This window comes from Cnephaeus nilssonii, assembly GCF_951640355.1.
Source record: "Cnephaeus nilssonii genome assembly, chromosome: 12".
Taxonomy (NCBI): domain Eukaryota; kingdom Metazoa; phylum Chordata; class Mammalia; order Chiroptera; family Vespertilionidae; genus Cnephaeus; species Cnephaeus nilssonii.
Genome location: NC_137083.1, coordinates 61,309,548 through 61,333,251, shown reverse-complemented (window position 1 = coordinate 61,333,251; position 23,704 = coordinate 61,309,548). Strand labels below are relative to the sequence as shown.

At 40.1% G+C, this 23,704-nt stretch overlaps 2 protein-coding genes across 5 annotated transcripts in view; one reads left to right on the top strand and one right to left on the bottom strand.

Annotated features, from left to right (window-relative positions):
* TMEM209 (transmembrane protein 209) overlaps positions 1-13,766 on the bottom strand; it is a 33,785-nt gene extending 20,019 nt beyond the window's left edge. For 3 of the 4 annotated variants that reach the window (XM_079786098.1, XM_079786099.1, XM_079786096.1), the window contains exons 1-6: positions 13,720-13,766; positions 12,668-12,804; positions 12,486-12,544; positions 11,299-11,430; positions 10,578-10,816; positions 7,899-8,097 (exon numbers count right to left, since the gene is read on the bottom strand). In XM_079786098.1, the coding sequence (XP_079642224.1) occupies positions 7,899-8,097; positions 10,578-10,816; positions 11,299-11,430; positions 12,486-12,544; positions 12,668-12,804; positions 13,720-13,722 (769 nt within the window). In that variant the 5' untranslated portion in view covers positions 13,723-13,766. Of the gene's footprint in view, positions 1-7,898; positions 8,098-10,577; positions 10,817-11,298; positions 11,431-12,485; positions 12,545-12,667; positions 12,805-13,392; positions 13,686-13,719 lie in introns of those variants that run through there. The other variant, XM_079786097.1, reaches the window with a different exon arrangement.
* Positions 13,767-16,436: 2,670 nt separating this feature from the next.
* On the top strand, positions 16,437-22,770 carry SSMEM1 (serine rich single-pass membrane protein 1; the record flags this gene model as incomplete). The annotated part of the gene is made up of 3 exons (XM_079786468.1): positions 16,437-16,619; positions 20,468-20,522; positions 22,283-22,770. The coding sequence occupies 3 exons, from the start codon at positions 16,437-16,439 to the stop codon at positions 22,768-22,770; spliced, it is 726 nt and encodes a 241-aa protein (XP_079642594.1).
* Between the last annotated feature and the right edge of the window lie 934 nt (positions 22,771-23,704).

The following is a 23,704-nucleotide window of genomic DNA, read 5'->3' as shown; positions in this document are numbered from 1 at the left end:
GCAGTTGGGGGGGACCAGACCTGCAGGGGAGGGCAATTGGGGGTGACTGGGCCTGCAGGGGAGGGCAGTTGAGGGTGACCAGGCCGGCAGGGGTGGGCAGTTAGGGGCAATCGGGCCAGCAGGGGAGCAGTTAGGCATCAATCAGGCTGGCAGGGGAGTGATTAGGGGGTGATCAGGCTGGAAGACAGAAGCAGTTAGGGGCAATCAGGCAGGCCAGCAGGTGAGCGGTTGGGAGCCAGCAGTTCTGGATTGTGAGGGGGATGTCCAACTGCCCGTTTAAGCCCGATCCTGGTGGCAGTCGAACATCCCTCAAGGGGTCCCAGATTGGAGAGGGTGCAGGCTGGGCTGAGGGACATCCCTGCCCCCCCTCTGTGCACGAATTTCGTGCACCGGGCCTCTAGTATAGGATAATAAAAGCATAATATGCTAAGTGTCCGGTCGTTCAGTTGGCCATTCAACCAATCAAAGCATAATATGCTAATGATATGCTAAGGCCTCTCAACTGCTTGCTATGACATGCACTGACCACCAGGGGGCAGACGCTCCAACCAGTAGGTTAGCTTGCTGCTGGGGTCTGGCCGATCGGGACTGAGCAAGATGGGCCAGACACACCCTGGAGCCCTCCCGCAGTACCTCCCCAGCTGGCCAACCTCCCACATCCCTCCTTGGCCCCAATCCCCGATCATGCACTGGTAGGGTCCCTTGGCCTGGCCTGTGCCCTCTTGCAATCCGGGCTGATCCCCTCTCCTCCCCTGAGTGCACAATTTTCGTACACCAGGTCTCTAGTCCTAATAAAAGAGTAATATGCAAATTGACCATCACTCCAAGACACAAGATGGCCGTCCCCATGTGGTCAAAGATGCCTGCCCCCATGGGACAACACTCCAACCAACCAAGCAACACTGGGCCATGGTTTAACTCTTTCCAAATAGAATGTGAGCTTCTTGAGGGCAGAGATGGCTGCCACAAGATGGCCTGCAGGGGAGGGAAGTTGTGGGAAGTTAGGGGTGACCAGGCCAGCAGAGGAGGGCAGTTGGGGGAGACCAGGCCAGCAAGGGAGGGCAGTTGGGGGGGACCCAGGCCTGCAAGGGAGGGCATTTGGGGGGGACCAGGCAAGCAGGGAGGGCAGTTAGGGGTAACCGGGATGGCAGAGGAGAGCAGTTGGGGGAGACCAGGTCAGCAGGGGAGGGAAATTGGGGGGGGAGGGGTTTGCAGGCCTGAAGGGGAGAGCAGTTGGGGGGGACCAGGCCTGCAGTGGAGGACAGTTGGGGGGGGGGGACCCAGGCCTGCAGGTGAGGGCAGTTGGGGGGAACCAGGCCTGCAGGGGAGGACAGTTGTGGGTAATTGGGCCAGCAGGGAGGGCAGTTAGGGGTGACTGGGCCAGCAGAGGAGGGCAGTTGGGGGGGGACCAGGCCTGCAGGGGAGGGCAGTTGTGGGGGGACCAGGTCAGCAGGGGAGGGCAGTTGGGGGGGGACCAGGCCTGCAGGAGAGGACAGCTGGGGGACCGGGAGGCCATGGCGGGAGGGGCTGGGCGGGGGTGTGGAGGATGGGCCAAGACCCGCCCCTGTGCCCACTGCAGCCTCACGGCCCACAGTTCCTTTCAAGGTGCACCAATTCATGCACTGGGCCCCTAGTATATATATAAATGTATATTAAAATAAAACACTTCATTTCAACGGATAATGGAGCTTGCAAAAAGTTAAGAGGAATGGCCAGTGGCTAGAAATGAAGAGGGAATTGAAAATCAGAGTGGCCTGTGTGTAAGCTGATACTGTGGCTGCTCTGAAGAATTTTGTAGGTTTTAGGAAACCTATCAGCTTGGATTTCAGTGGCCAAATGGGAACTGGAAATGAAGATGTAGGAAATAAAGATGTAGGCCTCAAAGATGTAAAGAGTTGGATTGAGACCTTTCTCCAACCTCCATCCCTTGCACCTGGCACAGGGCCAGGAATCTCAAAGGCCACATTCTCAGTGGATAAGAAAAAATCTGACCACTGGGCACCAGGAGATAACAAGGAAGCTTGTGTGTCTTAGGCGGTTGGGAGATTAATCTTTTAAGCCTAGACATTACTTAAGTTAGTTCAAAGTTAATGATATTCCTTAGGGACCTGGCAGAGTAATATACAAACTTCTAGGAGAAAACAAGGCTTACATCCAGCCCGCCCAGGATAGAGAAAGTACAGATAAAACTCTACTGAAGATGAGCCTACCAAAAACACAAGAGAAAAACCAGATAAATCACAAGGAAACAAGCTCAAAGCATGAATCCACAAGATAAAAAAATGTTTAGTATTTCACCTCCACGAACATCACATAACTGAACTATTGGACAGAGGCTTTGTTAAAGTATGTTTAAAGTGACTGAGATAGCAAGAGGAATTGAAGACAGAAACAAAACAAGATACTCTAAAATAAATCAGGCATATTTAAAAGAAAGCCAAATAAAACTGAAAAAATACGAATTAAAAAATCAGTTAATTAAAAAGCAGTTTAGACATTGCTAAAGAAAGAACCAACCATGAGTCCCAACTGGCTGAAATGAACAAACTGTGGGGTGAGGGGTAAACAGAAAGTTCTTTTTTTTAAATATATTGATTTTTTTACAGAGAGGAAGGAAGAGAGATAGAGAGCTAGAAACATCGATGAGAGAGAAACATCGATCAGCTGCCTCCTGCACACCCCCTACTGGGGATGTGCCCGCAACCAAGGTACATGCCCTTGACCGGAATCGAACCCGGGACCCTTCAGTCCGCAGGCTGACGCTCTATCCACTGAGCCAAACCGGTTTTGGCAAACAGAAAGTTCTTTACAGAAGAATGCTAAACGACTAAATGTAGAAGAAATGAAAGTATTAGAAAGTCTCCATTGTGACTACCACTATATCAACTTACTGGGAAATGACAATCAATGGATGCTAGCTAAAACCATTTGTTGAAAGGCTGTAGGGGGAACAGTATATTCACAGTCTCAAAGAATCACACTACAGATTATTTATTAACTAGAGGCCCAGTGCACAAATCCGTGCATGGGTGGGGTCCCTCTGGGTGGCCTGCAGGGATCAGGCCGAAACCCGTAGTCCAACACTGTCTGCAGCTCCTACCTGCTGCTCCCCCTCATCCCGACCCCACTGTGCCTGCCGCAGGCTCATGCCCAATCAGTCCCTATCTGGAGAGGCTCACCAGCCAAGAGCCCTGCATCTGGTGCCCTCCCAAGGGGAGTGGCCTGCGGGACTGGGCTGAAACCGGCTCTCTGACATCCACCGAGGGGTCCGGGGTTGTGAGAGGGTGCAGGCCAGGCTGAGGGACCCACTGGTGCACAATCGGGATGGGAAGGGACCACGGGAGGGCTCCAGGGCGTGTCCGGCCCATCTAGCTCAGTCCCAATCAGTGGGACCCCGGCAGCAAGCTAACCTACCAGTCATCTGCCCCCTGGTGGTCAGTGCACATCATAGCGAGCAGTTGAGCAGCCTTAGCATATCATTAGCATATTACGCTTTGGTTGGTTGTTCTGCCGTTCAGTCTATTTGCATATTACCCTTTTATTATATAGGAGGATTACAAAAGGGAAAAGCTATTATGGAGAAATCAGGTTGCCATCACCTTGGCCAATGATCCAATTTAACATTATCAATAAAGGAACAAGAAGATATCATGTGTCTCCTGATGTCATACACTAAAAGGAACACATCACCACCTAAGTTGTATTGTTGATAAAAAATATTTAAACTAAATCTAATGAGAAAATGATCACATAAATCCAATTGTGCAATACAACTAGCCTGACCTCTTCAAAATGTAAATGTCATAAAGGACGCAAAAAAAACGTGTTCTAGATTAAAGAAGACAAAAAGAAGCATGACAACTAAATGCAATACATGAACCTTAATTAGATTAGTAATAGGGGAGAAAAAAGCTACAAAGGTCATTACTGTGTACGAAATGTAAATATAAATAATGGTAGTATCTTTAGTATGATAATCATATTGAAAATACTTAAGATATAAAGGAAAATGTCCTTGTTCTCAGGAGATGCATGTGAACTATTTAGGGATGAAGTGGCTCTTTAGCAAAAAAGTGTATATGTGAGAAAGAGTACATGAGTGCCTGGTTTCTCACTACTGGAGAAAGAAGTTACAAATACAGAAAGAGAGAAGAGGCTAGAATAAACCCAGTATGGCTGGATTGGAATTGGAAGTATTAGTATGAACTCCAGGTTTTTAATAGTTGACCCTTGAACAATGTGGGGGTTAAGGGGACCTATCCCACCCCTCTAGTCAAAAATCTATGTATAACTTTTGACTCTGCCAAAACTTAACTACTAATAGTCTCCTGTTGACCGGAAGCTTTACCCATAACATAAACAGTCAATTAACACATATTCTGTGTTATATGTATTATATAGTGTATTCTTACAATAAAGTAAACCAGAGAAAAGAAAATGCTACTAAGAAAATCCTAAGAGCCCTAGCTCAGTGGATAGTGCATCAGCCTGTGGACTGAAGGTTCCCAGGTTCAATTCTGTTCAAAGGCACATGCTTGGGTTGCAGGCTCGATCCCCAGTAGGGGGTGTGCAAGAAGCAGCCAATCAGTGACTGTCTTTCATCATTGATGTTTTTATCTCTCCCTCTCCTTCTCTGAAATCAATAAAAATATTTTTAAAAAAATCATATGAGAAAATGTATTTACAGTACTGTACATATTTATTGAAAAAACAAAACAAAACAAAACACTTGTTAATGGACTCATATAGTTCAAACCCATGTTATTATTATTTTTTTTAAAATATATTTTATTGATTTTTTACAGAGAGGAAGAGAGAGGGATAGAGAGTTAGAAACATCGATAAGAGAGAAACATCGATCAGCCGCCTCCTGCACACCCCCCACTGGGGATGTGCCCGCAACCAAGGTACATGCCCTTGACCAGAATCGAACCTGGGACCCTTGAGTCCGCAGGCAGATGCTCTATCCACTGAGCCAAACCGGTTTCGGCCAAACCCATGTTATTGAAGAATCAACTGATGGATTAATATAGATGGATGGATGTAGAAATACATATAGATGTGTATGTGCATGTACATACCTATATAATAAAAGTCCAGCGACCCTTATGGTGGAACAACCAGAACAACCGATCGCTATGATGCGCACTGACCACCAGGGGGAAAAATGTTAATGCAGGAGCTGCTCCTGGTGGTCAGTGCGCTCCCATAGGGGGAGTGCCGCTCAGCCAGAATCAGAGCTCACGGCTGGCGAGTAAAGTGGCGAGCCAAGCGGTAAGGAGCTAGCAGGCGTGTGGTTAGGAGCGAGGGGTCCCGGACTGCGAGGGCGCAGACCGGACTGAGGGGGGCCCGCCTCCTGCACAAATTTTGTACATTGGGTCTCTAGTATAGATATATTTCCTAACTGTCTGTTGAGAGGACCTAGAGTAATGACACCCCATTAACATGGCATATCCAATACCCAAATATTAATTTCTAAATATTATTTTTCACTAAAAACAATTATGGCCTCTTAAGAAACAGACTGACTCCAGAGCTAGGTAATAAGAAAAATACAAAAGGAGTCTGAAATATCTTGTGGTCCGCAAAAGTTAAAAAAAAAAAGTGCTCAAGAATGAATAATGTCATGTCTAAAGAACACTGAAGTTAGAGGCCCACTTGCCAAATCTGAGACAATATAACCATTAAAATAAATGACATAATTGAGAAGAAGAAAAAGATTCATCTTAGAGTACAATGCCAATAAATAAATATGAAAGGTGGTTGCCCAACAATGTGAATGTACTTAATACCACTGAATTATACACTTAAAAATGGTCAAAATGTGATGATGGAAGGAGCCTTGACTTGGGGTGATGAATACACAATACAATATACAGTTGATGTATTATAGAATTGTACACCTGAAACCTATGTAATTCTTTTTTAAGCCTTACCCGATGGTTTTATTTTTTTAGTGAGAGAGGACAGGAGAGCGAGAAACACTGATCTGCTACCTCCCATACGTGCTGACTGGGGATTGAACTCACAACCTTTTGTATACACGATGCTCCAACCAATTGAGCCACTGGGCCTGGGCTGTAACCTATATAGTTTTATTAACCAATGTCACCCCAATAAATTCAATTAAAAAATGGTTAAAATGATAAATCTCAAGTATATCTTATCACAAGAAAAGTTTAAACAAATAAGGTATAAATGTTCAAAGAATGACAGAATTAGAAAGCCATGACAACAAACAGTAATTATTAATTTTGAAAATAATCTCAAAAGGATGTTAAAACTAGAAAGTCAAAATTGATGAGAAAGAGGATATTTGTATAGTCTCAAAGTAGCTCCCCCCCCAAATACTTATTATTTACAAATTAATTTGTACAAAATACTTAACTAAAATCTATGGGCACAGAAGTGTTAAAAGTATAGGGATAAACATAAATGTACCCAGCAAATGCTAACCAAATGAAAACAGTACAGCTGTGTTAATGTCAGACAAAATATTCTTAAAGGCAAAAAGCCTAAGTGATAAAAGGAGTAATTGACCAGAAAGATATTAACAATTCTGAATTTACATGCACTTAACAATCTCATAGATACTTAGCAAATTTGACACAATTACGAGGAGATATTTACTGGAAGACAATCAATGAGAGTTTTTAACACACTTCCTTAGTGACTAATAGATCAAGCAGAGAAAAATTAATAAAGAACTAAGGAACACCACCAAAAAGCTTACTAAATGAACAAATATGGAGTCCAATATTTGAGACTATGCATTTTTTTCAATATAACAAGAACCATTTATAAAAAGTAATCACACAGCAGGCCTAAAAGCAAGTCTGAAAAAAATACCAAAAAATCAATAGGGTACAGACCAGAATCTCTAACCATAGTACAATCAACTTAGAGAATAGAAAAAAGATAAACAAGCCTTTCATTTCATATATTTGGAAATTAAAAGCAACAGTAATCAATAATAACAATATTTCCAAACAACTCCTTTATGTCAAAGAAATAAAAATGGAAGTCAGAAAAACTCTGGCTATGACAAAGTTATGTAGAGGGTTAATAGATTGTTCTTTGTACTTTATCCTGTAGTTTTCAGTATTGAAATATTTCAAAATTTAAAAGAAATAGCACACATTGACAAATAACAAGATAATATTGATTTGTTTCTCTGACATTTGTGGCAATTCCAGGCCAAATTATATTAAAAATCAATGGAGAGATTTAAAGTGACACAAGAGCCATGGTCCAATAACTGGCTTCCTCATTGTGGCCATGCTTTAGCACCTAATGTGCTTTCTGTGAAAGTTCCTGAGGGGGAAAATCATTACTCTGCTCAATAACCTAATCTGGTGTCAAGTAATTGACTTTGTAATAATCAAATCCACCACAAATAGATTAACATTTTCTAACATTGTTTCCCAAGGTAAATCAAAGATAAGTTTAAAATGTTTTGAAAAACAGCAGCACTTCCAGCGTAAATCCCTGCTCTGTCCTTCGTCCTTCTAGGCCACACCACCCTTCCCTAAGGAGACAACTATCACATCACTGAGCTTTGCTATACCCACCACTTCAAAAACATTTGATAGTCTTAACTTTTAAATAGAAATTATAACTTACATTATATAAGAAAGCTTTCAATCTTAATGTAGATGAAAGGTTCAAGATTTCTGTTAGTTCAGCTTTATTTTACTTCTTAAATTTAGAACTTAACTCTTAACTGCATAAAATATAAAAACAAAATGTATTTCTCTCCTAAGCTACACAAGGTATATAAGTAAAAAAGACTTAAACATTTATGTACAGGTAATCAAAGTAACGGAAATAATAGGTTAAGGACAATGTATAGTAAAGGGACACCATATATATGTTGTTCTAAAAATATATGTACATACCCAGCTTAACTCTATGCTGTTTCTCTTCTTCGCTTCTAAGAAAAGTATCCAAAGTTCGTAGGTCTGTCATGTAGTCGTGTTTGTCAGTAGGGGAGTTATAGACAGTGGGTGAAGAACGGTAGCGAGATCGCAATCCACTGCTCTCCACTGGCCCAACAGTGGTAGGGTACGAAGAAGGAGAGGGACTATAACTTGCCAACTATACAAAATAAAAATAACCTTTATTTTATTTAATTGAAATTTACTTTTGTCTTGGCTTTTGACTTTCAAAGAGTAATACACCAATAATAAAATCCAGACCACTGACAACACCAAATGCTGACCAGGATATGAAGCAACAGGAACTCTCATTCATTGCTGGTGGGAATGCAAAATGGTACAGCCACTTTGGAAAACAGTCTGGTGGTTTCTTATAAAACTAAACATACTCTTATCATACAATCTAGCAATCGTGCTCACTGGTATTTACCCAAAGGAGTTGAAAGCTTATGTCCACACAAAAACCTGCACACAGATATTAGTTTTATTCATAACTGCCAAAACTTGGAAGCAACCTACTTTAGTAGGTAAATAGACAAACTGTGGCACATCTGGACAATGGGATATTATTCAGCACTAAAAGGAGCTATGAAAAGACATAAAGGAATCTAAATGCATATTACTAAGTGAAAGAAGGCAAGCTGAAAAGGTTACATACAGTACAATAACTATATGGTATTCTGAAAAAGGCAAAACTATGGAGACAGCCATAGCTGGTTTGGCTCAGTGGATACCGCATTGGCCTGCGGACCGAAGGGTCTGGGATTTGATTGTGGTCAAAGGCATGTACCTCGGTTGCAGACTCCTCCCTAGCCCAGGCCCCGGTCGGGGCTCGTGTGGGAGGCAACCAATTGATGTGTTTCTCTCACATTGTTGATATTTTTCTCTGCCTTTCCCGCTCTATTCCACTCTCTCTAAAAATCAATGGAAAAATATCCTCAGGTGAGGATTCTAAAAAACGAACAAAAAAAAAAACTATGGAGACAATAAAAAGATCAGCTGTTGCCAGGGGTTGGGAGAAGGATGAATAAGTGGAATATAAGGATTTTTTTTCTATTTTTATACATTTTATATAACTCATAAAACAGTGCTTATATAAAAATTCACACAAAGTTGCTAGAGAGCATACAATTTCCAAAAATGTCCTGGGTTTTTGTTACATTCAGTTTTCTAGGGATGCACTCAAATCAATGGTAAAATGCAAACATTATGTGATAGTTCATGATCTTTGGTAAAACCACTTTCATTATTTTGTCTCCTCACAGTATAAACTCTGATATCACTTTGTGCAGGGTCTGCTATCACTAGGATATCAGAAAAACATTAAGGCTGGATCTATGCAAGGCAAGTATTTCCAAATGGCAGTAACAGCCCTTGGCCCCCAACCCCACTTCATAACACCTAGCTATACAGGCAGGGAGAGAGCTCAACGGGCTCCAATCAGGGGTCTTGAGAAACTCCCTCCCTCATCAGGCAAGAGGCAAACGTTTTGGGGAAAGTTGGAAACTGAGAGCCATCTCTACAGGAACCCGGTGGCCATGCTGTGGTTTGGTCAGGCCAGTGACTCTTAGCGTTTAAACAGCGATCCATTCATCACTCAGTAGATCCCATTGGTAGGTTGATGACTGCTGCTATGATACCCCTCCCCCTTAACTTACAGAAAGAAGGTTCAGGGCTGACACTGAATGGGGAGGAGCACGGAGCATGAGGATTTTAAGGCAGTAAAAATACTCTGTATACCAAAATGGTGGATACACGTCCTTATATATTTGACCAAACCCATAGAATGTGTACCATCAAGAGTGGACCCTAATGTGAGCCATGGACTCTGGGTGAGAATGCTGTGCCAGTGTAGGTTCTTCAGTTGTAACAACTGTACCACTCTTGTGCCTGATGTTGACAGTTGGGAAGGCTGTGCCTGTGTGCAGGGGGCATATGGGAAATCTCTGCACCTTCCGCTCAATTTTTCTAGGAACCTAAAACTGCTCTAAATACAAAGCCTATTTTTTAAAGTAACATATGCATGTTTAAAAAAACCTAAAAAGTATGAAAAAAGTAAGTCACACTTAGAACTTTGCCACCCAGAGATAATATAATCCCTTTTCACATTTTATGTATTTTCAAATCTTTAAATGTATATGGCTATGTCAATGTATTTTTTTTTACATAAATGACAATACTATCAATTTTTAATTTTATGTCCCTGTTTTATTTAAATTTAACCAAACATTTTCCTATAAAATCCTTTATAGCCCTGGCTGGGTGGCTCAGTTGGTTGGAGTGTCGTCCTATGCACCAAAACGTTAGTGGTTTGATTTCTGGTCAGGGCACATGCCAGGTTTCGGGCTCAATCGATATGCTTGCACATTGGTGTTTCTCTCTTCTCTCTCCCTCTCCCTTTCTCTCGCTCTAAAAATCAATAAAAAAATATTTTAAAAAACACACACAAAAAAAACTTCTAACTAGGTGTTAGGAAATCTAGGTTTATTACTGACTCTGAAATGGGCAATTTGGGCAACTCCATTACGCACTGTTCCTCCATTTCTTCACTGATGAAATGAGGAATTTCAACTCACTAGATTGTATAGGTACCTCCAAATTCTAAAATAACTTGACTGGCCAAGAGAAAAGAGTCTTTACCTTATTATAACCACTGACAGGTGAGTAGGTCACTCCTGGGCTGTAAGAACCACTGCCACCTGATGACAGACCTTGTAGCTGAGGGCTGTATCCAGTTATACAGCTGGTGGTGAACTTGGGGCTGGTACTGGGTGAACGAGATGGGCTATAACTCAACACACTCTGACCCTGAATTGAAGAAGGTGGAGAGGGAGGAATTTGGGTTGCTGCCAGGTCATGTGGAGGAGTAGTCTGTACCACTAGAAGAAATAGATAGATAAAAAATGGCAAATAAATAAAATGTGTGTGTATATATAAATAAAATTTCTATGAAAACATTTAATGAACTGAATCTTTTTATTAAAAAAAAAAGGAAAGTAGGGTGAACTTGGTTGTTAAATTACATAAAGTATTATTACCAAAAGACACAAATTAGTTGTTTACCATTTCCAGAGTTCAAAATAAGAAATTAGCTTCAATGCAGCAAGCATCAGTAATTTAATTTTAATTATAATTAAACAGAACAAACTTTCATGAGGCTATTGATTGCTAGTTCTATTTAATTTATACAAATAGGAATAATAGTCACTGGTCTTAAGACAATATATTATAGACCTGCTTAATATAGTTGAACCAGATGGCCTAAGCCCCTTCCAGCTGAGTCTAGGAAAAGGGAAAATTAAACCGAGAAAGAGTTATTGCCAACCTTTCCCCAACCGGTGCAAAAGATGCAAACACTTACCAGCTGTTTTTAACCCTAAAAGTGTTTGCTGTCCAGGGCTAACAACCAGACTTGTTGGTGCCACAGTATATTTGAAATATCTCCAAAAATCAAATAAAGCATTTAGGCTGAAGAGAGATGCAAGGGCAAGCTCTGTAAGAAAACAACAATTAATTTTTTTAAAAAAGGGTGTGTGTGTGGAACATTTAAAAGGGGAAACAGAACTCTTTTTTTTTTTTTAATATATTTTATTGATCTTTTACAGAGAGGAAGAGAGAGGGACAGAGAGTTAGAAACATCGATGAGAGAGAAACATCGATCAGCTGCCTCTTGCACAACCCCACCGGGGATGTGCCCGCAACTAAGGTACATGCCCTTGACTGGAATCGAACCTGGGACCCTTCAGTCCGCAGGCCGACGCTCTATCCACTGAGCCAAACCGGTTTTGGCGGAAACAGAACTCTTTATACTTTAGGAAATTAACAAAATTGAAAACTTCTTTTTCCTCCTATCAGTTACCACTTAATGTCTATTATATGTAGGGTACTTACTAGTAAGTTTCAAAATATTATCACTAATCCTTAAAACTAGTACAATAAATATTTTCATCTTTAAAGATCAACCAACAGTTGTAGAGAAATAAAGTGATTTTGCAAGAGCCCACAGCTAATTATTGATTCTAACTCAGATATACAGATTCCAAAACTCTTGCTCTTCCATTTCCACACCACTTCTATCACAGACTTTAGATTAATGTGTATATTAGATGATGGAATTTCCTTTAATGACCATAGGACTCTATACCCAAAGACTACTGAAGAGCAGACAGGGAGATGAAGAAACGAGGAGACTGAGGAAGGCATCAATGTTGTAGAAATCTGATTGGTTTTGAAAGGTGAAAAATAAGAGAAGTAGGGAAGGCATTTCAGAGAGAGTAACAAATACAAATCTCACTACCCCAAACTATTTTTCTTCACAGACCTCATTATTATCTAGAATTGTATTGTTTAATGCGATTGTCTCCTCTACTGGAATGTTCCTTCCACGAGGGCAGGGACTTTGTTCCCTTCCTGCTGCATTCAGTGTTTGGAACATAGCAGGCACTCAAATATTTGTTGCATGAAGGCATGGATACTAAGTTGAGTTAAACCTGAGTGCAGTTTTTCATTGACAGTAACTCTAAATCACAGTGAAAATGAATGACTTACCAATATACCAGAGAGGCCAGTATGTCACATTATAATATGAACTAATCAATTTTCCAGTCCTGAAAAAATTAGAAAGGCTTTTCAATGTCTTTAAAATACAAAACACACCAAAGCAAAAACAAACACAAACACCTGTGGAACCAACCATTGGCCTCTTAAATTTTTTTTCCTAATTAACTTACATTTCAGTATATATCATTCCAGCCATAGACACATTGAGGAGTCCCCAAGCTAAAACCACTTTCCTAGCTTCTGTTTCTTTTCTCATCTTGATGGTTCTGTCAATAAGGGAAGCACTAGGGTTAGACTCCCCTTGCATCTATTCAAAAACAAAAAGCACAAGAATTAATCAGAAGAAACTACTCCGTTTAAGAAACCACACTCCTGTCCTTTATAACAGTAAGTAAAAATTGCACATACTTTTCCTCATCTTTAAAATGTCTTTCCAAAGTTTTTTACATTTTAGTATTAGTATATGAAAAGGGAACCCTAAATGATAACCTAATTAGCTCTGTATTGTAATCAACAAAGAAGTGGCTGGTCACTTAAGAAAACAACTTCATGCTTCCAATAAATAAATATGTCTTAGTTTGTAATTTATGTGTTGGTAGTCACGTCTGCAATTACTCTATACTGTGTTTTTGAAATACGTCACAAGGTCTAGCCCGAGGGCTAATTTAAGAAACTCAAAGTTTTGGGAGAAACTACTCCATTTACGCAATAAGCCCTTAAAGGCACTCCTAAATAAAGCCTTATGCAGAATCCATTAACTGCCTACGCTCTTCACTCTGCACTCAGACGGATACACGCTCGAGATCTCAGTTTTAATTTTAGAAAGGCCAGTATTCATGTGAGGGAGCGGAGGGCGAGACGTAAGCATTCAGTCTTGGTCTACATTGGGACTTACATTTTGGTTTGCTAGACCTCATCTCTTGCGTACAAGTGCAAGATTTGTTCGTTATAGGGAGTCGCGTTCCTGCGTACAGAGCAGTGCCCTTCCCGCCACCCAGCCGGAGTCAAAACTCCCCAGGCCAACGAGCTTCCTTCCCTGGCTCTCCCAGTCCCAACTTCAGCAACCCCTATTGCTTCTTTCCTCCGTTCCTCTAAGGGTGGCGGGACACCGGGCCACGACCCCCACTTTGGCTAAGCCCGTGGCAGATCTGCGGGCACTGAACTCCCACGGCCCGCGTGGATTTTGCGTCCAGGAAGCACAAAAATGACCCCGAAAACGCACCATGATCTCTGGCCGGAAGCCGCTGACTCGCGCCACTCTACTGCACATGCGCGGAGCCAAGGGCAAGGCGAAAGAGACCGGCTTACAGGTCTACATTACCGGAAGAGCGGTTCATCTCTTCTCGCGAGAAGAGAAGGGGAGGGGAGGGACGGGGACTGAATGCGTTACCAGGGAAACACTCTCGGATTTGTGGCCGGCGCTCAGGTGCGGGGAGAAAGCTGAGCAGCGAGGATTCAGACCAGGTTCTGAACCCTCATTAATAACTGTAAGAAGCTAAACTCCTGTGTATTAATATAATTTTAGCTTCTTTAGGGCATTTATGGACTCACATTTTAAAACACTTTATTCAGTAGAGTGGCTAATTTGTAGGTTAGGGTACGTTGTAATGTGTCCAGGGACCATCAGCAATGACAAAGCATTTCTCACAACCGTGTTTTTAAAAAAAAATGTTCTAACCCCATGTTAATTCTTAAATATCCGTGTGATGAAGGTGCAGCAGTAACAAGAAAAACTCAAATGTGTTTTGTTAAAGTTGTTAGTGGTTTTGAGGTTTTAAAAAAATATTTAAATTTCCTGCATTTTCTTTGCAAGAACTTCTAATCCTGAGGGAAAGTTCATCATAGAGTTGCTCGGTTTTATTTAACAAAGACGCCTACAGTGTGTCGCCGAGCCATGCAGGGGTGTAAAAGTAAACGCGCTCTGGTTACCGCCTCGAGGAGCTCTGCTGGGGGAAGGAGGGCAGGTGCATTAGGAGGCTCCATGGGCCCAGTTCGGGCTCCCCACTAGTTGCCTGGAGGAAGCGAAGCAGGCCTCAGGCAGACAACTATCAGAATCGGGACTTGCCCTTGAGGATGCAGCGAAGTGTGCCCCTAATAAAAAGACCCCGAATCACAAGCTAGTGAATTGTTACATCATGCAAGTCCCAAAGACCAAAATTTTTCCTAAAATGTTCCAATAGAAGAAAATGAAGTTTCCTTATGGTATTGCATATTGAGAGAATGAAGGTACGCTGTGGTTTTAAAGATCTAACAGATTTTTTAGAGTGGGATTTTTATAGTTTTTAGATGGTCTTAATAGCAATGGTGTTTTGCTCTAGTTTTAGATTGAGAGATGAACTAACTTGAAAATTGTTCAAAGTGAAAGGGTTCTAGGTACAGTCAAATTGAGAATACCAGGTTCCTCCTTACCCCATGTCTGGCTCTTTCCTAAGGAGAAATGGTATGCATTTGATGTCATTCACAACAGACACATGGATAGTTTCCCTTTTAATGCAATCTATAAATTACTGTGCATTTATTCAAGGCTTAATAAGGAACACGACTACTACTCCAATTAGATTTATCCTTGGCACTACACATGGGTTTGCTAGGGTTGCCTTAACAAAACACTACAGACTAGGTGGCTTACACAAAATAGTTTTTTTCAGTTTTGGAGGTTGAAAGTCTAAGATCAAGATTCCAGCAGAATTGGTTTCTCCTAAGGCTTGTCTCCTTTGGCTTACAGATGGACACCTTCTCTCTGGCCTTTTTTTTTTTTTCTGTGCTTGAACATCCTTACTGTCTCTTCCTCTTCTAATAAGGTCACCAGTCATATTGGATTAGAGCCCCACCCTTATGACCTCATTTAAACTTAATTACCTGTTTAAAAGCACTGTCTCTAATTATAGACAAATTGAAGATTAAAGCTTCAACATACGAATTTTGGGGAACACAGTTCAATCTATAACACATTAGAATGTGTATGTTAATTTACAATCATAAGAGACTGAAAAAAAAAGGGTACTTCAGGGACTAAGAGGTAAAGACATTAAAATACTGTATGTAAAGAAAATATAGTACAGCCCTGGCCAGTGTGGCTCGCTGTCCCATGCACCAAGAGATGGCCAGTTTGATTCCGGGTCAGGGCACATGCCTGGGTTTTGGGCTCCATCCCTAGCAGGGAGTGTGCAGGAAGTAGTCAATCGATGGTTCCCTCTCTCTCTAAATTCAATGTAAAAAAAAAAAAGAAAATACAGTATTGACCATTGAACAAAATGGGGGTTAGGGGCACCAACCTCCTCACAGTAGAAAATTCAAGTATAACTTTTGACTCCCCCAAATTTAACTACTCTCAGTATTTGCAGGGGTTTGGGTCCAAAACCGAAATCTGAGAATGCTTAAATCCCCTATAGACAATGGCATAGTGGCTGGGGGGAGGGGCTTGTCAATTGGGGAAAAAGGAGACATATGTAAAACTTTAGACAATTAAAAAAAGGGAAATTTGATTAAAAGGAATATATAAAAGATTTTTAAAAAAGAAAAAATGGTATAGATCAATGCATACAGTCTGCTTTCTGCATCCTTGGGCTCCCAAAAGCAGATCAAAAACATTTCTGTTTTTTATTGAAAAAAAAAAAATCTAATAAGTGGACCCATGTGATTCAAACCAATAGTTGCTTAAGGGTCTACTATATATACAAATTTCAGGGATAGGGGGGAATTAAGGCAGAACACACTATATTAAGTTATAAGGAAAGACCATAAACTTTCATAAAAGTAATTTAAATAAATCTCAAAAAAAATTTTAGGAATCTAAGAAGGGTTTGTCAGTTCTTGTCACAGTTGCTGAAGTGTATGTCATAATAGGTGTCAAGGAAGTTGTCATACATGTGGAGGGAAGTACTTTCCAGTCATTTTCATCCCTTTGAGCATGTTTTACTTTTGAAGCAAGAAGCCATCATGGGAGAACTTCTTTCCTTATTTTGGGAGGTAGATCCTCCCCCCAGACCTCTAACTTTTAGCATTCCAAATCAGGATTATGAGTGCCGGCAAGATGACTCTTGTGGGGCAATAGGGACTTTACTCTTCTGGTATTTTGTCATTATATTGGTCTTGATGTTCTTCTCTCGAGTTCCTATCTGGGTAGGATATGCTTTTTATTTTAAATAATATGTTTACTGTACACTAGGTGTTTTTTTTTTCATAAAATAAATTCACTTTACTTTCATGAAACTATTCTTTTAAAGTTTGTTTTCTAGTTTTAAAAACAATGCGATCTTATTCTAGAGAATCCAAGAATATAGAAAATGATGAAGAAGAAAATTTAAACTACTGTAATCATATTTCTTAGAGATAATCATTGTTAACATTTTGGAGTATGTTCTAATTTTCTCTTTTCTCTATACCAATATGTATCTCTCCATCTTTGATTTTACATGGTTGGCATTATGTTACAGTATATATTTTCATATCCTGCTTTTTAAAACTTTATATTGTATTGTAACACTTCTCCAAATTATATTCACACAGCAGAATTCTTAGTGATTGCATACTTTTGTTTTGTCTGTGGTTGCACCATAACAAACCTGCAATTTTGAGATATTGAGGTGGTTTGTACTTTGTTCATATGCTGTGTAATGCTGGGATAAACTTCCCTACCAGTTAATGACCTTGAAATTCCTTGTGTAGCCAGGTAATTTCAATCACAAATAAAAAAGTTGTTTTATTTATTGGACATATGTTGTAATATTTTGGAGATTTTAGAATGGGGCAACATACTCTCAGAATAGAATAAGCTGCAGAACTAAATGAAACTAAACAGAACTAAAGTCGCCACTCTAGACCACCTCCTAGCAGAAAAAAATACCATTCTCTTAGGAATGAGGTAGCTCACTTTATCAGGACTGTTATGTTCCAACATATAATGAGTGTAACTGAGCTCTTGTAAGTCGCTGACATGGGATCCTTGCTGGCCATTAATACCAGGTTGATGATTAATCAAACCACCATCATTTAGCATTGCAGCCAGAACCCTGGGCTGTCGGTGGTCAGCTAGACTGAGTGCTGTATTGCTCTAGATGGAGAGGAGGAGGTTTGTTATGTCTATGCCAGGTGGATTCCATTATAATAATCAAAGACTCTTTCCCTCATCATGTCTTCCCCCTAAAAAGTTTCATCTAAAGTTTAAATGCTTCATAAGGTAGATACTTTGCCAAAATGAGATTTAGAAGCGATAGCTTATACGTATCTTAGACTCCCTAGCTAAGTATATTGAATTTGTCTGGTCTGGCAAGAAAAGCTACTTTAGAAAATTAACAAAAAATTGAAATTGATTCCTGGCAATTTCATCATGAAGACCACTTAAGAGGCCTAAGCTGTGTTCTTCTGCTCCCTTGCTTCTGTCGTAGTCATAGTGACCCAAGTTTCAAGGACCTCAAGATTGCTTATGGTCCAGTCTCCTGTTTGTAAGTAAGTTAGATATCAGTTATCTATCCTTTTTTAAATTGATAAGACCCAAAGAAATTGACTTGTCCAATCTCACACAAACTTGGGAGCAATAGACCCAAGTTTCCTGCCATATCATTTGTTTGCTTCAAAGCATAGTTGAAATGTTGAATTAAATTTATTCAGTGCTGATTCAAACCTTAATTATCTTAGAAGTTTCATCTTTTACTTTGTTCAGCTGAACTGCTTCTTCTAAAGGGTCCCAGATTTGAAATCTGAGAATCATATGAGGACTAGTTAAGGAGGATGGAATTTTTCATTCCCTTCTCTGCTAAACTATAAGCCTTTATTTACAAACCTTGAAGTAATGGTAAAAGTGTGGTGGTAATTATCCTCAAACATGAAGCACACTGATTTCCTCTGGATTTGCCACTTTTTAAGAAATTATTTTTTAGTTGGAGAGAGGAGAGAGAGAGAGAGAGAGAGAGAGAGAGAGAGAGAGAGAGAGAGGATGAGAAACACTGTTTGGTTGCCTACCATAGGTGCCCTGACTGGGGATCAAGCCCACAACCTGGTATGTGCCTTGACCGGGAAACCAACTGAGCCACACCGGTCAGGGCTGGATTTGCCACTTTTTAAGATGCATTTACCTTTTGCTTTCAGAGACTATATATGCTGTGTTTAGCTTATATATTTGCTTAGTGTTTGGGCAGCTGATCAATGATTCTCTCTCATCATTGATGTTTCTATCTCTTCCTCTCTGAAATAAATAAAAATATATTTTAAAAAAGAGAAAGGAATGGGCTAAAGATCTCAGATTGCAATTATGAATACCCAAGTATGGCACTTTTCAACCCAAAGAGTGTTTGACTTTACATAAATTCATTTTTTCTTCATTTAGACAAATTGAAAAATAGGGGAAAAATACTTTTCACCACTCAAAGTTAGCCATTGCTAACACTCCTGTAACCTTTAATATCTTTTTTCTTTTCATATTTTTAGCTAACTTGTGATCATACTGTATATACAAATTTTCATCTTGATTTTTAACTTAATATTATAACATTTATTTCCTCATGTTATAACATACTTTTACCATAATCATTTGCACAACTATATATTATATGATTGTATAATTATACTGCATTTATTTAACCATGTCTATTTTTGAATTTTGTATTTTATATTATCTGAATTACGCTGTGATGAATATTTCTGTACACAAAAATTTTTCTCTTTGGGGGCTTATTTCCTGGTGAAAAGTTCCCAGAGAATTATTATGTGTCAAAAGTGTTATGAGTATTCCTAAAATTTTTGATACATTCTGAAGGAGGAAGAGCTTTATAGTTGTATTATTTGACAAAATCATCTTCAGCATCAAAAAGTGGGAGACTGATCTGATAAATGGGACAAATACATTTATGGAGTATTGGGCAAAATATTTGAAATTGGAACTATTCAGAGAAATCCATTTATTCTGGTTGCCTATTCACAGATAATATATATTATGGTTGCATTTTGAAGGAAAGTTTCTAAAGGATTTAGGAAATATTAAGTCTATGAATTGAGTAAAGATCTGAAAGAATTATTGAAATGTGACTTGATAAAATGCCCTTTAAAAAGTAATTTAAAGTCTTGGCTGGTTTTGCTCTGTTAGAGCCTCAGCTTGCTGACCTAAGGCCTTGGGTTTGATTCCTGGTCAAGGGCATGTACCTTGGACGATGTGGCTCTCTCACATGGATGTTTCTCTCTCTCTACCCCCGCTTCTCTCCCTCCCTTCCACTCTATCTAAAAAAGTAAATGGAAAAAATATCCTCCAGGGAGGCTTAAAAATTTTTAAAGCAATTTAAAAACTAATCATAGTACTATCAAATCTCTTTTTAAATGATATTACTCTATAATATGAATACATAAAAACTTTATAACCTATAGCTCCTTACCATTATTATTTTCCCTCAAGTCTTTGTTCCTTTTGCTTGATTTAAACATTTTGGTAGATTCTGCTATCAAACATGGTCTTCCTAATGGGCAGCAGAAGTGAAAGTGAAAAGCAACCAACTATGATGACTATTGTGGGTGCCATAGAGTGGCTCCAACTCCTGGCGACACTATGAATGAGTGATGTCCACAATGTCTTGTCCTCAACAGCCCTGCTCCACTTCTGTAGACTCATGCCTATGGCTTCTTTGATGAAGTTGACATCTCGTATTTGGCCCTTCTAGTGAAGAATCTGCTATCTTCTATTTTCTCTGCCTTCTTATGATGTGCCCAAAATAGGAAAGCTTCACTTTTGTTATTTTTGCCTCCAGCAATGTTTCAGGTTTAACTTGCTCTAGGACCCAGTTGTTCATCTTTTTGGTGGTCCAGGGTATCCATAGAGTTTTCCTTCAACACCACATTCCAGATGAGTCTATTTTTTCCCTATCAGCCTTCTTCACTGTCCATCTTTTGCATCTCTACATATTAGTTGGGACTGTGAAGGTGTGGATGATCTGAGGTTGTGTATGATGTAAGATCACTATCACTAATCTATATTTCTGAAACAGATGTCTGAGAAGAAAAAGAATGAAGATAGTGGGACAAGCTCTTCAGTAAGTAAAGGTGAGAGTTGGTGCATGTTTAGTATCAGACTTTGATGAGAGAACTGTGTGCTACATGTGGAAAGCAAGCAACAGAGGCGAATAGCCAAGAGTGTTTGTGATAGGGCCTCCCCAAGACCTATGGCAGCTCATTGGACAAGCTTCTTGCTTTAGTGCAGGATAATTTAGCTGCTTTAATTTAGTAGGGGCTATGAATTACTGGTAGGTAAAGCTCAACTTCTTTTCATTCCTCAGCATTCTCCCTTCACACAGCTTCCTTTTTACATACACTTAAGGTTAGAGTTATTACAGGATTATGATCTGTAAATAACATTTTTTTCAATAACCCATAAGCAGTGGTGTGCTGGAAAATGTTTAACAATTGACTCTCCAAAAATGTGTGTATGTGTGTATACATTTAAAAAAATTACTGATATAAAGGATGTATACCACATAATTTACAAATAATCTATATAATAAAAGCCCAGTGACCATTAGGGCGAACGACCGGATGACCAGAACAACCGGTTACTATGATGCGTACTGACCACCAGGGGACAAACGCTCAATGCAGGAGCTGCCTCCTGGTGGTCAGTGCGCTCCCACAGCGGGAGTGCCACTCAGCCAGAAGCTGGGCTCATGGCTGGTGAGCACAGCAGCAGTGGCGGGAGCCTCTCACGTCTCCATGGCAGTGCTAAGGAACAGTGAGCCAAGCGGTAAGGAGCGAGCAGGAGGGCGGTTACGAGCGAGGGGTCCCAGATAGCCAGAGAGGGCGCAGGCTATGCTGAGGGACCCCCCCACCCATGCATGAATTTCGTACATCGATCCTTTAGTAAAATATATAATACTCTTTATGGTAAATTCCACATGGACCACTGATTCTCACAAAATATTTTCCTTGATTTTTACCAGACGCTTGCATCCTTAGCCAACTTATATCTGCAATTGATCAACAAGTGTAGTTCCATTATGAATGTTACTTTCCCTAAAGAGTAATATGAAAGAAACAAGATGTATGTTGGGAACTTAACTTGGTTGTCAATGATGTGAGTGACTTCTTTGCAAATTGGATAATAGCTTTAGAATACTCTGGAAGAATATTTCCTCATTTTTTGGAGGTGCTATTCACAATGTAGTGGCTATAGGCATGATACTTTTAAATGTAAATCTAGGTTAGGACCATGTTCTCCATCACTTTAAACCTAGAGAGTCAACAAACCATAAGAAATGCCTGACTTTTGGTTCTTGTTGATTTTTATCCTACCCAAAGTGATTTCAAGTCACTAACATGTCACTGAACATGGAGCTGGGAAGGAGATGCACAGTAGCACATAATTACGTGGTATTTCCCACACCCAACAATAGACAAATAGCTTCAAGAGCATACGTCATAATAAAATGTAATAAAATAATTAGGAAGTGATGTTTTGAGCATTATGTTTATTTATAATAAATTGATGTAATGGTAATTTTTGATAGTCTATTTTTTACTAATGTCTGTGTTTAACAACTATCTCACAAATTCCTGAAAGCTTAACTAAGTTATTGACCAGCCAATTCCAGTACACCACTGTATAAAAAAAAAGATTCTTTTTAGTTTCCTGCTATCCAAATCACATTCACATAAACATGTGAATCTTTAAGACTTAAAAGGAGAAAGGGTCCTTCTCTAGAAAAGTTTAGAGACTTTTCCCTTGATCTTATATCAGGGCTCTTAGGTAATGTGAAGGTATGGTAACCAACAATGCGCCTAACTTGTTGATTTATTTCATTGATTGTTAGCAAGCAAAGATACTTCCTGTAAGTGGCAAAACAAAGATGGTGCCTGGGACTCTTCACCAAAGATGAAAAAACCAAAGATCCAGCTTACTCCTATCACTGACTCAGAAGTGGCTTTGGTAAATGCCTATCTTGAACGAAGACGATCTAGGCACCATTCTCAATTCAGCCAGGTGAACCAGACCCAACCTGACAGTGATACTACTGAGTATGACAGTGAAGAGTCTGACTCCGGAGCCTCCTCGTGGAAGGAGAGTGAAAATGAACACCCATCACCAGCCGGTGGGAAAAGAAAAACAGTTCAGAGGCAAAAGAGTGTGGGAAGCTACCAAGTCAGGGAACGGCCCTGCCTCCACTGCAAAGCCATGAGAACCAACGAGTGGTTGGCACGCCATTTCCTTCCGAACACAACAGCAACCGCCCCAAGGAAGGGAGACAGTCAAGAGGAAAATTCCGTACCTGACATTAACACAAAATTCAGTAAATTTTGAATTTTATCAAGTCCTTACCTTATTTGAAGCTAAATGAAAGAGATAAAACATGAAAAATCACCAGAGCTGTAGGTGACGAGGCTTTTTATAATAAAGTCTATTAACAACAACAAAGCCCTACCCGGTTTGGCTCAGTGGATAGAGCGTCAGCCTGCAGACCAAAGGGTCTCGGGTTCAATTCCCATCAAGGGCATGTACTTTGGTTGCAGGCTCCTCCCCAGCATGGGCCCTGGTTGGCTCACGCAGGAGGCAACCAATCCCAATCCATGTGTTTCTCTCACATCAATATTTCTGTCTGTCTTTCCCTCTTTCTTCCACTCTCTCTAAAAATTCAATGGAAAAAGATCCTTGGGTGAGGATTAAAAAAAAATTAAAAAAACAACAAAAATACTTGGAACCCAAGAGGTAAAATTTCAAATAATTATTTGTCCAAAAACAAACGAATTTGTTCATGGCACCACTGGACCATCAGAGATCTGCATCCACTATGATTTTTTATTCAAAAGAGCACAAGACAGATATTTTATCCCTTGAGTATGTATTTTGTTTAAGGAAGCTCTTTTTTTTTTTTTTTAAGGAAGCTCTTTAAAAATATATTTATGTTCAGAAACCATTTACAATTATTCATATGTTTTGGTGATCTGACTGACAATGAATTAAGTTTAGTTGGTTAGAATAGAATTGGCCCATATTCTCCAGGTCCATATTTTCAGGTGACTAACTCTATCTGAGCTGTATTGCTGCACATGCGTCAGCTGGAGGAGGAGGAGGAGGAGCTCAAGAACCTGGAATGAGATCTCTGATTCTTGGAGTAAACTAAGGAGGGAAGGTAGATCTAGAAGGGCAGCTGGGCCAGGGGCTGTCCATTGTTACTGTCCAAAGGGCATGGCAAATGTTAAAAAAAAATTTATTCTGACACTTATGGTAAGGAAGA